The 17,526-nt window shown below is 39.9% G+C and overlaps 1 protein-coding gene across 1 annotated transcript in view; it reads right to left on the minus strand.

The window, feature by feature from the left end:
- Positions 1–13,121: 13,121 nt before the first annotated feature.
- LOC116684809 (olfactomedin-like protein 2A) overlaps positions 13,122–17,526 on the minus strand; it is a 38,532-nt gene continuing 34,127 nt past the window's right edge. The window contains exon 8 of the mRNA XM_032510241.1: positions 13,122–16,291. Coding sequence (XP_032366132.1) covers positions 15,687–16,291 — 605 coding nt within the window. The 3' untranslated portion in view covers positions 13,122–15,686. The remainder of the gene's footprint in view (positions 16,292–17,526) is intronic.

Here is a 17,526-nt window from a genome sequence, read left to right on the forward strand (position 1 = left end):
TTCCAGACGATTTCAAATGGAGGGGCAAGGCTGGAGCCACATGCGACTTTAGGGTTACCAAATATATTAAGCATAAGTGTTTCATACCACTAACCCTCTCTAGGTTTAATATCTACAAAAGACTAACGATACACATATGAGCCTACATTTTATTTATCACTGCACATAATATTGCCTCTTTAGGGATAAAGGTGAGGTTAAAATGTATGAATATATTTGCCAAAGTTGCCCCCGCCCTAGCACATTAGAGCATAGTTTGTCCAATTAAGGCCATTTGTGTATATATATAACACCCTCTCAGCACTAAACACTTTGAGGGTAGACTCTTATATTTTAAGCTTTCCCATCATCTTAATTATTCAAATGCTGCCCAGATGCCTTCCAGAAGTCCCCTCTCGTATTGTCCGATGAATAAAGCCTGTGTGTGAATGCAGGAGAAAAATGCGTCAAAGCCTTTAGGCCCCAGGCAACAGCTGTCTGTGGAGTATGCAATAGTGGCAGAAGATCTGACTGTCAAAACAATGGTCACATTCTTTATTAGCCTATATTCAGGCTGTTGTCACTCAGCCAGCATTCCTCAAGGCCAGGGGAGAAACTGGCTTTGTGCTGAATGTCAAGTATGTCTGGGATTGCGTGGCACCATCAACAAAAGCCTAGATCAAAGCCTTTGCAAAATGACATTCACATTTTGCACTGTTACAAATAAATACAAAACTCAGAGAGCAAACAGTTTCTCTAAAGTGGTGATGAAAAGTCATGCTGGCTTTAATTCAAACAATTGTAACTACTAAAAGACAGCCTGTAATTGTTCTGTTATGTATTTCCACCATTAAAGGTTCTTGTTTCAACCAACACTACAATTGAGTGGCAATCAATATACACTAGTCCAGTGCAAACTGCTCAATTTAATTAGATTAAATTCCAAATATTCAGTGTAATCTGAGGCTAGATAGATTTTGTATACAAATAGTCAGAAACAATTTGATTAAACACCTGAAAAACTATCTAAAAATACTATTAGATAGTGTTAGAGTTGAAATACACAAGGATTGATGGAAGTTTCCAATCTGTTTCTGAACCTTCCACTTTCTTTGGATTGGCATTTTAAACTTCGGTTGATTCATGAAGACTACGGTTAACTCCTCCTCAGATCTCTGCAGGGTAAATCCAGACAGCCAGCTAGACCATCCGTCCAATCTGAGTTTTGTGTTGCATGACCCGATACCGGATGAGCAGACAAAGATGGATGGATGGAAGTTTTTCTCCCATCACGGAATGCTGTGTGGACCAGCCAGATCCTCCTCCAAAGCACTGTTGGCGCTGTTAGTGCTTATATGGAGGTCAGGGATAACTATTTTGACTGAGATGGCGTTGTTATTGGTAACAGCTGTTTGAGCAACACTCTGCTATGGGAGCCCAGGTAGAGCGCAGTGCAGAGCTTCACGGATTAGCTGGCAAGTGACCTCTCAAGAAGACCTCTCCTGGACCACCAACACTGCATCACTGGCGAAGAAAGCTCAGCGCCGCCTTTACTTCCTGCGGAAACTCAGGCGAGTAAGTGCTCCACCAGCCATCATGACCACGTTCTATCGAGGCACCATTGAGAGCATCCTCTCCAGCTGTGTTGCTGTGTGGGGCGGAAGCTGCACTGAATACAACAGGAGAGCCCTGCAGCGCATAGTGAACACAGCTGGAAGAATCATTGGTGCTTCACTCCCCTCCCTGAAGGACATTTACACATCCCACCTCACCCGCAAGGCCACCACAATTGTGAGTGATGCAAGTCACCCCGCTCACAATTTGTTTGACCAACTGCCCTCTGGAAAGAGGTACAGAAGCCTGCGCTCCCGCACCACCAGACTCACAAACAGCTTCATACACCAGGCTGTTAGGAGGCTGAACTCTCTCCCCCCCCTACCCTCAGTTATATAAATATCCTGGACTTTGGACCCAAAATGGCTGCCTTGCCTTGCACTACTCCACTTGCACACATTGCACACTTTTTGTTGTCCTGAAAACACTTGGGAACACATTTCTGCTGCTCTTACATAACCGGCACCACTATGCTACCGCGTGACTTTTGCACATTACATTGACTGTCAACTGTATGCATAATTGCACTTTCTTAACTCAAATTCTGCTGCTCTTATTTTCCTCATTGTACATATCTTCTTATTTTTACTTTTTATACTGTTTACTTGAATGTTATGTTTGTCTGTGGACCAAATTGGTTAAAATGTCTTGTTGTCACCGTGGGATAGAGGGAAACGCAATTTCGATTTCTTTGTATGTTTTGACATGTGAAGAAATTGACAATAAAGCTGACTTTGACTTTGAAGTGAGAGCACTGTTGCCATTGTGAACAGTGCTAGCCATACCAATTTGGTCTTAGCCACCTTCCTGTTTTCCTTGTGATGTCAGTGGTGAAATTCTGTGCGGTCATTCCTGGCCCAGACTCTGAACATCAGTTTAACTCTGGTGAGAGCCGTGGGGAGGCAATCCCAGCCTAGACTAAATTTTTGTTATGCTATGTACAGTTTTTACGCTTTTTTTGCCCCCTCTGATATTGTATTGATATCCAGGGAACATCATAGATGTGGAAGTCTATCCGGAGCTATGGTAGTGTCCTCGTTCAGGATTTGGATGGTTTGAGGGAAGTAGCTCCTCATCAGCATCTCCATCTGGGCCCCATGACCACGGAATCACTTCTTTGATACCTGTTAACGCTCTGGGCCCTGAGGCCATTTTTACAGTTTAATTTCCGTCTGGATTTAATTTATATAAAAGCTTGTAAAACATCAACCCTGTTGTCTACAGTCAAGATATGAACATCATTTTTTTTTAGGACAAACTGGGTTATTGGAATATTTGGGTTGCAGTGAGGTCACTTGCTTTTTAAAAATGGTTGTAGGGCCTTAAAGATAAATAAATAAATAAATAAATAAATAAATAAATGAATCTTCCAGATATGTATTGATATCACAGACATATAAAAAAAACCTAAGCCATTTTCCTTTCTAAAACACTTCTCATATGTCTTGGGAGTCACACTGTGAAGAAATAATCATTATAACTTATACAGTTGACAAAATACATGCATTTTTTCCAAAAAAGTCAAGACGTTTTGCTCTCATGACATTTACTTATACCAATAATAACATAATAATGTCATATTTATTGATATTACACCCACAGCAATGTTATACAAGCAAATATGTGTCTAAATAGTGCATCATTTGGCCTTCCATAGAGTATATAGGCATTTTTGTCCCCTGTGGCCTTCCATACAAGAGGGGTGCCTTTATCTCCCATATATGGGCATGTACTTCCTGAAAAATAGACAGGACAGACACAGAGCGGGAGATCAGAGGTTAGACGAACGATTCAGCGGCAGAGATGAGCCAAAACGCGATGAATTATGGACATAAAGTGGACCAATCTTGGATATAACAGTATGGATTTAAAGCCCAAAGAGGCTGAAGTTCCAGGCTGGATAGAAAATCCCCTGTAGAGGCTAGAAAGACAGGGAAACGACCGCCGTAAAGCCGAAAACGTCAGGATTTAAACAAAACCGAAAGTGAGTAAATCGCTTGTATCGTTCAAAAGTAAATTAAACTATGAATCAGAGGTACGTTTTTACTCGTGGGCGAGTGTCTCGGGCTCAGAGGGTTAAAAGAGGTCATTGGTCAAATGGCTTGAATCCCTAATTATTCTTCCGGCCTTGGTACTAAATACACCCACACCCAGTCCCCACATCACCTGGCTGATTTGAAATTGGTGCCCTGGCCACTGCAGGGACTGTGGGACACCATTGTCTCATAGCAGCTTTGTGGGTTTTCTTAGGATGGGCATTTGTTGGACAACTGTTCCAGAAGGACCACAGGGTCCTTCATGTTGTACATATGGTCTGAAGACACGCAATGGTCCTCTTCAGTCCAAAGTGGCCAACCGCTGGACTGCCATGCATCTGTTTCATAACAGATAAAATAACATGCGTTCAGTGCAGTCAAATTTTCTCTCTAAAAGGCCATCAGAGAACAATAACTACAACAATTACTATAAATTTATAGTTTTAAAAATCGTTCTAACTCAAGTGGATGGCGAGTCCACGCCCCAATTGTAACAACAGTGTCAGTGGATCACTTTCAGAGCAATTTGATGAACGATAGAAACACTGACAGCCAATCAAAATGCATCTGAATTTACAACATGGCACGACATTGCTGAGAGATTACGTTTAAATAGGACCTAAATAGGACATTTTTTATCTTATGTATCAACCATATCACGGTCAGTGTATTTTGTCTGTCTTTGTATTTTTAAACATATGTATTTTGAAAGTATATCTTATGTCCCAGAAACCACTGACTGCACGGCATTCTCACATCCCAACTCAAACACTTTTCAGGTACTTTTCCGCCAAAGAGGGTTATCTCTTGGTGACCATAGTGAATTTTAACAGAGATGCGTTCTCTTACCGACGTACTGTACATACCAAAGTACATTTGGAGAGTAATGTGACCACTTAGGTTAGGAAGAAAAGTGAACAAACTATATAATCAGTGAATAAAAATATTTGCAATGGGCTGAAGAGAGGGATTTCAATGATACTGATACTTCTATGACTTCTCAAACCTCAGATGGCAGCACTGATAAAGAAGTGAATCAATGCAGGCACTAGCTTGTTGTTGATGTACAATACTACATAAAAAACTATCACTCTGATTTAGTTTGTTGTGTTTTTCTTTTCGTTTTTCTTTTACAATATGTTCATTCTTAACAGTACATGAGCTGTAGCTGAACATGACAGCTCATTCTGAGACCGAGACACTCGCCTACGCGTAAAAACAGCACTTCTGATTCATAGTTTAATAATATATTAACCATACAAGCCAGCAACTTACCAATGGTTGCGTCTGAAAGGTAACAAGTTAGCGGTTACAGAGGTCTCTTCCGGGTCTCTTTAGCCTCTACAGTTGATTTTCTAATGAGCCTGGAACTTCCAGCCTCTTTTGGGGTCGTTGGGCTTTAAATCCAAACTGTTACACTTTATGTCCATAATTCATTCATTTCTGCCGCTAGCTCGCGGCTCCGTCTCTCCTCTCTGTTGTTTAGGGAAATACAGGCCCCAGTATGCCCATATATGGGAGACAACGTCACCCTCTTGTATAGAAGGCCAGAGGGTACAAAAAGGCCAATAGGCTGTATGGAAGGCCAAGAGGCGCATATTTTTGACACGCATTTGCTTGTGTAGCATTGCTGTGGGTCTGATATCAATAAATATGACATTATTATGTTATTATTGGCATAAGTAAAAGTCATGTTAGCAAAAGCGTCTTGACTTTCTTTGAAAAAATGTATGTATTTTGTCAACTGTATAAGTTAAATGATTATTTCTTCATAGTGTGACTCCCAAGACATATGGGAAGTGTTTTAGAAAGGAAAATGGCTTATGTATTACTTATCTGTGTGTGATATCAATACATATCTGGAAGATTCATGTTCTGTTTTATTTATTTATTTGTCTTTAAGGCCCCACAACCATTTTTTACATGCAATTGACCTCACTGCAACCCAAATATTCTAATAACCCACTTTGTCCTAAAAAAAATGATGTTCATATCTTGACTGTAGACAACAGGGTTGATGTTTTACAAGCTTTTTTACAAAATAAATCCAGACGGACAATAAACTGTAAAAATTGCCTTAGGTCTCAGAAGGTTAAACCTCCTCTGTGAGTTAATGTGATTAGGTTGGTAGTTTAAGTCTTGATTCATAAAAAAACGGCCTGCATTAGAAGGATCGTATTACTGTAGGACTGAGTTGTTTTTGTGGAAAGGTTTGTTTCTGGGATACCCCATGTTTACCAGAGTTAGTTCTTTGACAGCTGTAAAGAATTTTCTGACAATTACAACAAATCAATCCTGTTTCCGATGAGGCGACACCTCAACACTCCTTCACCCCCCATAACAGCTGCAAAGTGGTGTTCCTATTTGGCCTCATTGGAGCTGGCGTCTGGTGTTGGGTGGGGCAGTGTGATGGATAGCAGGGTTGACTGACGCTGAAGTCACTTTGGTGCTGTAGTTCCAGCAAAGGGCAGCTTTTGGGATGGTCTGTGTGGCTATGTGGATTGCATTAGGTCTCCCGGTGGGTGGTGTCTCAGAACCCAGCAGTACATTGTTGATGGCTTAAAAAGATTATTATTGGCCTAAAAGCAAGACCAGGACACCCCTGCCCCCTCCATCCTGGCATATTCCAGTTCTCTCTCCCCTCTCATGCTGATACAGGAGAAATACATAAAGATAGATTTCTATATATTTGTGCTTTTGTCAAAAATTAGGATATAAGGTGTTTCCAGTGTGAATGTGGTCTGGAAGTAATTTGTATATTTTTTTTCAAGGGTATTTCCTCTCTGATGAACGTCATGTTTCTTTCTTGGGCTGAGCCTGGCTTGTGTTGTTTCAGTTCATTTGGAGGGAGAAGTCCTGGAGGAGTCAAATGATGTGGTATTATATACTAGTAGAAACCAATATATTCATATATATTGTATCATATATGTATGTACTGTATCATATATGCATATATATATATATATATATATATATACATTGTGTGGGTCTGAAGTATTGTAGTGACCTGGAATTAAAAAAAAACATAAAATAAAATAAAAATAGTGGAAGTAATAAAAATGTTTGATACGTGTTTAAAAATGTTTGGTATGTGTAAAATGATATATATTTGCTGTGCATATTTGTTATCTTGCTATACAAAATATATAATATGTACAGGAAGTCTTAACAGGTGAATGAGGGGTGGGAAAAATAACAAGCTTCGGCTTTGTCACGCTCCTTTTGGGACAGAATGAACATATTATTCGTAACACTTTATGGATATTATTTTTTTTTATTTTTTTATTTTTTTTTAAATGATTTTTTATAATGTAATGGATGTTTGTACAGTATATGAAAAACATTGTGAGGAAAATAAATATTCATAATGAAGTGCAACTTACTAGCTTTTTCTTTCAACCACATCTCATGATCTTCATCAGTGGATGGCAACTAAGCAAACTGCTTTTGTTAATGAACACTGTGAAATGTGGTTGAATGTTCCAGAACAAGCCTATGACTGGACAGAAAAACTAATATTTCCAAGACCAGGAAAGTGCGTGCTCAGCTGACTCCCTTTTTCCGGCATGAAATACATAACTAATGGCTTTTGCAATCCAGAAACATGTGACTTTTACGTTATACTGTACATTGTTTTTTTACAGATGTATTCAGACATGACAGCATGTTAGCAGTAAGAGCAGCATGCTTGTATGATATTTGGAACTCCGTGCAGGAGACTGATGGGGTATCACTATTTACTTACTGTGGCAGCTGAAGAAGTTCAAACTGCCATCATTGAGTCTATCTTCTCCCACTGCCACCGCCAAGGACAAGCGTATTATTCGCTCTGCTGAGAAGGAAAGACTGTAGTCAATCCCTCTCACCCTAGACACAAACTCCCCCAAACTTCCCCTTTGCAGTCAGCCTTATTAACAAGGCCCCGGACCCCCAGTGACAGACTCGTAATCCTTCATCCTGGACTGTATCCCTGCCCTCTGCACATTCTATATATCCTGAACTTTTGCACATCCTGCAGTAATCCATACAGCCTAGTTTTTCCTTAATGTTAAATAATTATATATATATGTTAATGTTTTATTCAGTTATTGTTTGTTTGTTTCATGTGTATGCACCAACAACCAAGACCAATTATTTGTAAGTGCTACTTACTTCCTTTTGTGATTCTGATTCTGAGAGAATCAGAGAACTTTTTTTGGCATTGAAGACTGTTATGATCAATAATTGGTGGACCCAGACACAGACACAGAGTGTATGCAGACCTAAATGAAAGATTTATTGTAGTGACAAAGGTTGATGAAGATGGTGAAAGGCTGTGGAGGAGAAGAAGAGCAGGGCAGGCTGATGACCGGTGTGAGCGGAGCTGGTGAGAGAGCTCCGGGTATGGTCATGGGAGGGGCTAGAAGGGGGGCACGGGGTAACACAGGGCCCCCCCTGAAACACGATTGCCCCCCCGTGCTAATTCCCAATCCACCGGGCTAGAGTTCAGTCAATCTGACAATTGTGATTTCCATTGGATTAGGCAGGCAGGCAGGCAGGGGAGCTGGAGGTACTGATCCTGAAGACTAAAGAAAAAACAGCGTGTCCAGGTAAAGCCAACAGCATGAAAAAATAACTCTGATTACACAAACGAAAGCGGCCAAGAATGCAAAACTACCACTGTAGTTACAGTAATGATCTGGCAACGAGTGGATGGAGAACCGGAGTAGATATACTGTGGAGCTGATGAGTTGATGGAAGGCAGCTGTGCAGACAGGACAGGTGAGGAAAATGAGCCGCAATCAGGAGCCGGGGGAGTGCAAGGAAGGGAGCCACGACCACGCCACATACAGCAGAGACAGACAGGGGGGGGGGGTAGGAGACACAGAAGAAGATGGAAACACAAGGGAAACAGCTAAAGGCCCAGCCAGCTCATGACTGAAGACTTCATTAATGACCATTGTTAGAATTAAGAATGCACTTAGGCCTACAAACATTACAAAGCATACATTTTCTCAACAATCTCATAATTGATGGAGAATGCTGCCTACTTTTTGAAGTCAGACAGTTCACAAGCAGAGAATAAAAACACATTGATGTGGGACTTAATAAGTCCCATGGGACAGTGGTAATATATTTGTGGTCATAAGCTGTATCTCAAGCATCTTGCTTAAAATTGGGACAAGGGTAAAATGTTAAAGGTTAATTTTAAACTCTTTCGCACTGCATCGGGCGAAAATATATGTTTACTGAAATGATAAGAAATAGATATAAAATAGTCTCATTCAGTGTTTAGCCATTATGTTTTCTTGGAGCATAGAACATGATAGGGCTACTTATGTAATAAACGTATTGCTGTGATCTTAATCCGGCAAACAGGACATGGATTTCTCTCCATCTGATGGCATAATTCACACTTGTGCTGTGTTGAAAGTGTTGTTAAACTTGGTCCAAAATTAAAACACTAAAGACACTAAAGTGTATTTGTCCAGCTGCAGCAGCTCTATTGTTCCTGTTGGTTGACAGATTTGTTTTCCTGTCACCTAGTGAACAGATGGAGCTTCTTTTCCTTGCCAAGACGTTAAAACTGATTTTGGAAAGACGTAGATTCCATTTGGTGTTTTATTTTAAGCTCCATTTAAGGCTACAGTATGACTTTCCTACACTAAAACCATGCATGGATGAACTGGCCTCTCCATTCTGCACTCCTTTCTACATACACGAGTTAAATACACACAAAGACACAAACAACTCACAGATTAAAATCAACATTCAAATTAGACTGCTTCTTCTGATTTCCAACCGGTTATCTCGTCGTCTCATCTGAATGACTAATATATTAAAATCAAAGTGAAGCAGGGGCAAGAGATCAACACTTCATCAAGGTGACTTATACTGTAGATGCATTTAGAAGAATAATTCCCCTTTATAAATAATCTTTGTTGAGATTTATGTATGCCTTTCAGTGTTTTTGCCAAAAAAATCTATCTGTGGGTGTTTTGGGGCATCTTTGTCGGCGCCTCTGCTACAAAATGTTGTTGTGAGGTCCTTACACACACCACTCCTCCCTGATTTCCAAAGGCCTCCATTGTATCTCGTACAATGGCCTTTGGTCTGCTGCTTGGTCGCGAGCCTAAACCGCAGGAAAGCCCCCTCTGCAAAGAGCATGAGACATTATTGAGTGTGCGTCAGCTACAATAGATGAGAAAAGCACTACATTATTAGATTGTTATTGAGTATTAGGGTTTTATTTTACATATGAGATTCCATAAAGCTTAGGGGATTGACAGAAGGTTGACCAAGCAGACATTTTCATGCAGCTTTGAAAAGGATGGTGCTGCATGTTCGCTGCCTTTGCTCTGTTCTCACATCCTATTCAGCCAACTCTTTCTCTTAACTGACAGGAAATAGCCCAACGGGTCTTAATTAAAGTGACTTTGAAGTTCTTTCTACATTCTGTTGAGCACAACACTTGAGCTGCCAGAAGCCCCATTTCCGTTTAGACATACTTTAATGCATGCACTAATGTGCTTGCAATATGTTATTAAGGAGAGCTCAAAATTTAAACCTTATGGGATTCTGCAAATTTATATTCAATCCATGTGAAAAATGTATCACACTGCTGTGCTTTACATTTTTTTGAAAGCTTGTGATTGATGTCAATCCTCAAATCAGAACGTCTGGTGTTTCAATCCCCTGACATCCCTTGATTGAATGATTCTGGCAGAGGTGGGACAAAGCCAATGTTTGTTGAGTAACAAAGTCTCAATTCTGAACTATGTCCCGAGTCAGCACCAACATGCACCAATTCCGGTCCCAAGTCCCAGAGGTGGAAAGTTACGAAATACATTTACTCATGTTATTGAGTAGTTTTGTTGTGTAGTTTTTATTTTTCAAGTAGTTTTTTTAAATTGATAATTTAAAATGTACTTGATTATGTTTTGAGGGAATTTTTGTATTTTTGCTACATTACAAATCCCATCTATAAAAAAATTAAAAAAAACCTTTGACTAACGAAAACTGGAAGGAAGAAAAAAAAAAAAAACGTGCTCGGAACCACTACAGCAGCCATTGTCAAATGCATTCTGGTATTTAGCATTTTATACATTTAGAGCATGGATGTATTAAGATAAGTGGACAGTGTTCGGCAGGAATCCCAGTACATTGTAACAAGAAGGTCCATTAGGTATACATTTATTTTTATTTTATTTATTTGAAACTCCAAGTGTCTGCTTGAAAAAATTCTGGCCCTTGGAAAAATGTAGTTGCAGTCACTGCACTACAGTGATGAATGATCCGCATCTAGGCTGCCTACCAGATGCAAAACAACATGTTTTTTTGGCATTGCTAGTTTTTGTCTAGCATTAGCAGCCTGTAGGACAACATATGTAGGACACTGGCTAAATGAATACATCTAATTTGCTAATAAGGGATACTTAGGTGTGTAGAAGCTAGCTGCTAGTCTGAGCCGTGCGCATTAGTCAAACCTATCAACAGTGTAAATGGTAAGGGAGAACTCAGTTTCTTTGGAGAGGATTGTAGCATGAAATGTCTTCTGTGACATGTGTTATGTTATTACATGTTTATACATTTTTAAAGGTGTTGATACATTTGTATAGATTTTCCTTTAATTAAAAACAAAATAGTTTTGGATTTATGACCCCTTGATCTATTTTTATTACATGAGAGAGATCCCCCACACCCTGTTTTTTTTAAATGTAACAAAGTAACTTTTATTTAAAGTCCATTTTAAATGAACTACATATTAGTTTTACTTGAGTAATATTTCATCAAAGTATTGGTACTAAGTCCCTATGCCCCCCTCACCAGATGCAATGTTACAGAAAATACAAAAATTAGAATAAAGAGTGTTCAAATGAGTACATTTACAGAAATTATTGCTTTTTTGAATTTGCATTTATTACTTTCATGTACATTTAAAGATAATTAAATGCAAAATTATCAGGTGTGTTTTGGTGTGTCATACCTTGGACTAAGGGTGGGTGGGACTCCACAACTCAAGACTTGCGTGTAATCTGTAGGCTTTTCTTTATGAGACTAATACGCAAAGGTCCTAATGAATTGTTGCAGTGCTGGGTGTGTCAATTCCAGCACTTCAAAGTGATCCCATGCTTGGTCAGGTGCCTTTGGCGTTTGTCACAAACGTACTGTACATTACAACTGACGTGGCACAAGATGGTTGGGTTGAGGAAAATATTGTGGATGGGGGTATGAAATGTACTGTACGTTTCAGTGACATGTGAGACAAGAGCAGGACACAAACCTCGGTCACCTGGGTAAAAGTCCTGTGTTGTTTGACCAATCCACCACCCCAACCTAACTCTTTACATGGATTTTCGGTCTTTCATACTACTGTCTACCTTTGTCTCTTTTAATACTAAGCCATCTTACATCACCGCAGTTGAGCTGCTGCTCTGCCTGGTGTGTTCCATACAGACGCTAAAGGGTGATTTTTGCGTCGGTATCTGACGTTTAGACCCACTAACCAAGCGTCAGTGGGAATGAGAACGGGTTGATCTGTAAATGTGGGTCGATCATGCAACAGAAGGTCTAGCAGAGGCCTGTGAGCGAGTCAAGGAGAGCCTCTTTCACCCAATTACTTCTTAAACATGAATTATGTGGCTCAATAGTGGAGTTTCTGGCTTCACAGTGGCATGTAACATGGGAACAAAGGCTTTACATCCGGCCACTATGAGCACATGACGGTACATGATGAGTATGTGATGGTGAAGAACAAGAGGCCCTACTGATCGAGAGGAGTCCTGATTTTGCAACAGGATAGCCTTTGTGTTTGCCATGAGGCACAGGGACTGAAGGAGCATAGGTCATGTGAGTTGTCAGTGTTCATCACCACGACTGTGGTGGACATCATTGTTCCATTACAACAAAATGTCAACATTTCGTGACAGAGTTCATGATTGGACACACCATTAGTGCTGCACTTATCAAACCTACAGCCTTGCCTTGCACTCATTAATAAACCTCATTATGTGTGTGCAAAAAAGAACAGTGCAATAAGAACTTCTAAAATGAGGACCACATGCAAGGACCTACCCCACCCACTAGTTATATAGCTCTTGGTCTATTTCAATGTCTCCCTCCAGAATATCATGACTTGCAGCTAAAGTTCAAGATTTTAAAATTTCCAGCCAAGAAATGAGGTGGCCACATCCAAATGCAGCTCCTTTGAGTGTATTTTGGGATTGAGATGAAGCAGAGCATAGTGACCTTTGACCCAGATCTAAACCCAACTCATAAGAGCTTTGTACTCCAGAAATCAGAAGATCTGAGTCATCATCCCTTCAACACGAGCTGGGCAAGGCCAGTCCTGCTATCCCATGGCATTTACAGGATAACTGTGGATTGACTTATACTGTAAGATTTGCAAGAGACTTTTATGGAATTTTCTTCTCATAGCCCAGACACACACACAGCTGGTTTCAAGTGTTGCATTTCATAACATTATTATTTATGTACTGTATAAAGACCTTGCAATTGAACAAATTACTTTATTGCAATCAGCATGCCTTTTCATGAATAAACTTAACAAAACACTCCGGATAATTAAAGAACAAGCTAAGTGTTAATAGTGTACAAGACCAAAACAACAATTTGGTAAGAGTTACCTCATGGGTTTTAAAGCCCCTTCACCTCTTCATTATGTGGTCACATAGAACTGTCTGCTATATCACAAATAAAAAACATTCATGGTTTATGGTGTTCATTATTGAAGATGGCACAGGTAATGGTACAGTACACCTTTTGTAAAAACATGACTGATCACGGGTGTTATTGTCCATTCAGGTGATAATGTTCAAATACTCCCTAACGACAAATGTACAACAAAAGTAGTGGTTAGGCAACTGCTATTAATGGTGAAAGCTGCATATTTGAATACAACAAATTAGAAATTCAACAAGATGCATGAAAATTCGAAAAAACGTGGTATTATATTGTCAAATGAATTCATGTAAATACTTTTCTAAATCTTAAGCTTTTTGTAAATTGTGTACCTTGTTTTGTTTTGTTTTTGGGGTTCATAATATATTCAACACATCCCTCAAAACAACATCAATGGTAAAAAGACAGGAAGCATCATGAGGCCGGAATAATAATCAATGATCAAAGTGCTTGGTGAAAGGATGGAGTAGATAGGCAAATTGATTGACAGTTGATAGTATAGTTATACAAACATTCCCAGAAGGAGAACGACTCTGGAGGCAGAAATAATCTCATTTATTGTGTTAAATGATGGGGGTTGGAGCCAAGTAACACTTGCTGTTAAGAAATATTTGAAGCCATAAAACACGGGGTATCTAAAATTAGGAAGTATGATCATGGTTGCTAAATCTAGCCATGCTACGTTAGGTACAAGGTTAGCTACTTATAGCTAGTTAGGTTATACTATCTTAAAACTGAAGAGATCAAACTTAGTGACAGCAAACATGGCTGAATACTGAAGGTAAATGCAAATGGCTTACACTGCTTTTCCTTCAATACCTGGGAAGGGAAGTTCCTCATTAAATTGTCAGAGCTAGAGGCTTGCTGAAATAGTGACTTTTCACAGGACTGTGTCTGCCTATTTGCTGTTTAACTTGTTTATATTATGGTCATAAAAGCACATTCTCACAGTTTATTCAAGAGATGTACTTATACTCTTGTCTCATAACTGTCTGTTTCAGGGAGCAGTTTATACTCCGGCACAGGAGGGAAATAAAAAGTTGATAATACGTTAGATACCTACATTTTGGACTTTCCTTTCCTCAACAGTCAGCACTGTCAAGGCGGTTTGCTACTGGTTAGTTTGGTTTATGAAAGTACTTCTCCAGAATAACTGCCTGACATCATGGCTCCTGCGCCGGATGTCAATCCCCCTCCACTCTCTGTGTGTGCTGCAGTTCTCAAACTCAGTTTGTTTCGGGAAACAACAACAAACAAGCTAGTATGGATAGTGCAATAAGGTATGCATGCTTGGTTCTTTCAGGGAATGATTGTAAAGATTTACAAAGAAAATGTTTACAGCATTTACTCTCTGTCTGGGATGCTTAAAGACCAATCGGTGGGATTGCTATGGACGAAGCACACACGGCGATCCACTGGTAAGAGCTTATGTTTAACCATGTATCCAGCTTGTTTAAATAGCTCACAACAGTTAACTTAATTTAATATGTTATGTGGCGTTTCAATGACTTCACTGAGAATTAAAATCATGTATGTACGGGTATGTCAGGGGAGATTAGTTATCCCAGTATTGTCCTAATTGCTGCTTTGATGCTTTAAGAGTTCCTTCAAAGAGCAGAGCCTTTTCTGTCATAACCAGCCCAATGGCACATACTGTATGGTCAATTTCTCGACATTCTTAAGTGTCTCTGACTGAAATCTCTTCTTTTCTCTTTCCACAGGACGATAGTCTCAATGACTCTTGACTATTTTACTTCTTCAATTTGCGTCTTGGTAACAATCCAAAAAAAGAAATATTGTCTCATTAGCAGTTTTAGAAATTTCCCTGTCTCTTTTAATACAACACATGTAGAAGTTCAAATTTTAAAGAGTTGTTTGACGCTGTTATCATGTCTTCTGTGTATATTGGTCGTTAAGTGATTCCACTGTAAAGCAAAGTGGACACAAAATCTACCGTAACACATGATGTAACACATGCTATGTCAACTTAAAACTAACCATTTATAGCGATATCTGTCCTGCTAGTTAGCCAGCCTGCTGACATTTCATCAATGAACATATAAAGAAATCTCTTTGTTTTTCTAAAATCTGCCCGACGAGTCTTCAACTCCCTGTGAGATTATTTTCACTGTTCGTTTTCCATTCTATTAACATATTGTACAGTCACATCCCAGTACACATTTGAGACATGTATTTTTGGTACACTTTGAGGTCAGGTGAATAGTGTGCATTAGTTCTGGAAGGCTGGTGTAGGTTTACCTGTCATCCTGAGTCCAATATGGCTGCTTCTACACTGTCAAATACTGAGCATCTTGTTATTTAGGTGCCATACTGGCAGGCTTCAATGAGCTGATCTGTAGCACAAACTGGCTGTGCTCACTGGTCAACAAAGTTTACCCGATATGTGAGCTGATGTCCATTGTCCCAGGCATACAAAACCTTCTCTTTGGGGTTGTAGTCAATCTGGGTGGTGAAGGAGTACTCATTGGTGAATGGCAGGCGTGGGATGGCTTCAGTGTTGGTGTGGGTGTCATAAGCATAGTTCACCTCACCTTCCTTTTGGTTGTACACATTGACGGCATACAAGACACCACAGATGATGAAGCAGTTTCCGTAGGAGTTTCGCTTGAGGCCTGTCCTCCAGGTTGTTTCCTTTTTCAACGACAGGTCCCCAGGATCCAGTTTACTGATGATGATCATCTCTTGCTGGTTGTAGTCATAGTCAATGGAAGGGTAGATCACCCACAGGCCGCTTTCGTCCACTGCAAAGTCAATGTCCGAATGGCCCCTCCATTTCCAGGGGGTGGTGTCTTCGTAAACCACGTCATGCAGCAGTGTCCAGGCCGCCACATATCGCATCCTCAGATCATACTTGATGATGTTCTTGGTGAAGGCTCTGTTGTAGTAGAAGGCTCCATTATAAACCACATGGCCTGTGCCTATCCAGTTGTAAGGCAATTTAAAGAGGTTGCTCCATCGGCCTACAATAAACAAGAATGTTAAATTAGCTTTATTATTTATTTATTTATTTATTATAAAGCATGGGTGAATACACTGTTCTTATTCACTTATGAACACATTATCTTGCACAAAACGGACCACTGTTTCTCCTCAGATGCATCTGCCTACATTAAGGACAATAACTGCCCATGTGGAAGTGTCTGTGATCATCAGCGGCTGCTCCATTGTGGCTCCAAAAAAATGAGACTGTTTTTGTTTTATTCTGCCCTACCTCCTTTTAATACTTTCCATCTTGTCACGTCAACTTCTGATACCTAGCTAATTAGCTAGTCAGTGTTGTGGAAAAATCAGCAGCAGCTTGACTCTGGATAAGTGAAGGTTTAAGCAGTACAGTTCAACCACAGTGTCTGTGTCTTTCAGAGGCATATACTGTACTATGTGTTCCACTGCTTCTTAGTTAATGGTAGTTAAATCCATGCTCTGAAGCATTTAACAATTGCTAAAGGCTTTTATGCTTGTGATGACCCTCCCATTTTGAGTGTGGCTCTTTGGTATTTTTCCCTGCAGCTGGAGAATCGGCCACACCTGAATCCAGTCTGCATGATTGCCTTGTGATACCTAGACCATGTTTACGTGGTGGTTTTGACAAACAGGGACATTTTGCTGCGTTTGTACGCTTCGTTTCCAGGCATTTGGAGAATCTGCCTCTGAAAACGAGTCTTTCTAAAACCTCCGGCCAGAGTGGAGATTTTGGAAATCTTCGTTTGCATGTTTGCATGTAAATTGAGACAAACAGAGGTTTAAGTGGCTGAGTAAGTGAGGAAGACAAGAGAGAGGAAGTAATTCATTTCTGTTGCTATTTTTGAGATTCTGATTGGCTAACATGGGCTTGAGCTTCTTGTTACACTGCCACCTACAGGTTTGGCATGCTCTTCATGGCATTGAAGGCATATACAGTATACATGGGATAAATGAGATACATGATACATGGGAAAAGTGTGCACAATGTTATTTTTAAAACCAGAGAGGTTGAAATGTCCGTTTATGAAAATAACCGCCCACGTGTAAACGTACTCCAATTTAAGATGGCTGGAGTTGCAGTGCTGGCTCTTGGTCCTCACAGCCAAAAAGCCTCACGGTTTGTTCTTGGTTTGGGTTGGTTTGAATAATTTTTAGTTTGGATTAAATACATTGGTTTTAATTGAATCCTTAACTACGTGTGGTCTCCCTTATTTTATTGAACTATAAGCTGATT

This window comes from Etheostoma spectabile, unplaced genomic scaffold (assembly GCF_008692095.1).
Source record: "Etheostoma spectabile isolate EspeVRDwgs_2016 unplaced genomic scaffold, UIUC_Espe_1.0 scaffold00569331, whole genome shotgun sequence".
Classification (NCBI taxonomy): Eukaryota; Metazoa; Chordata; class Actinopteri; order Perciformes; family Percidae; genus Etheostoma; species Etheostoma spectabile.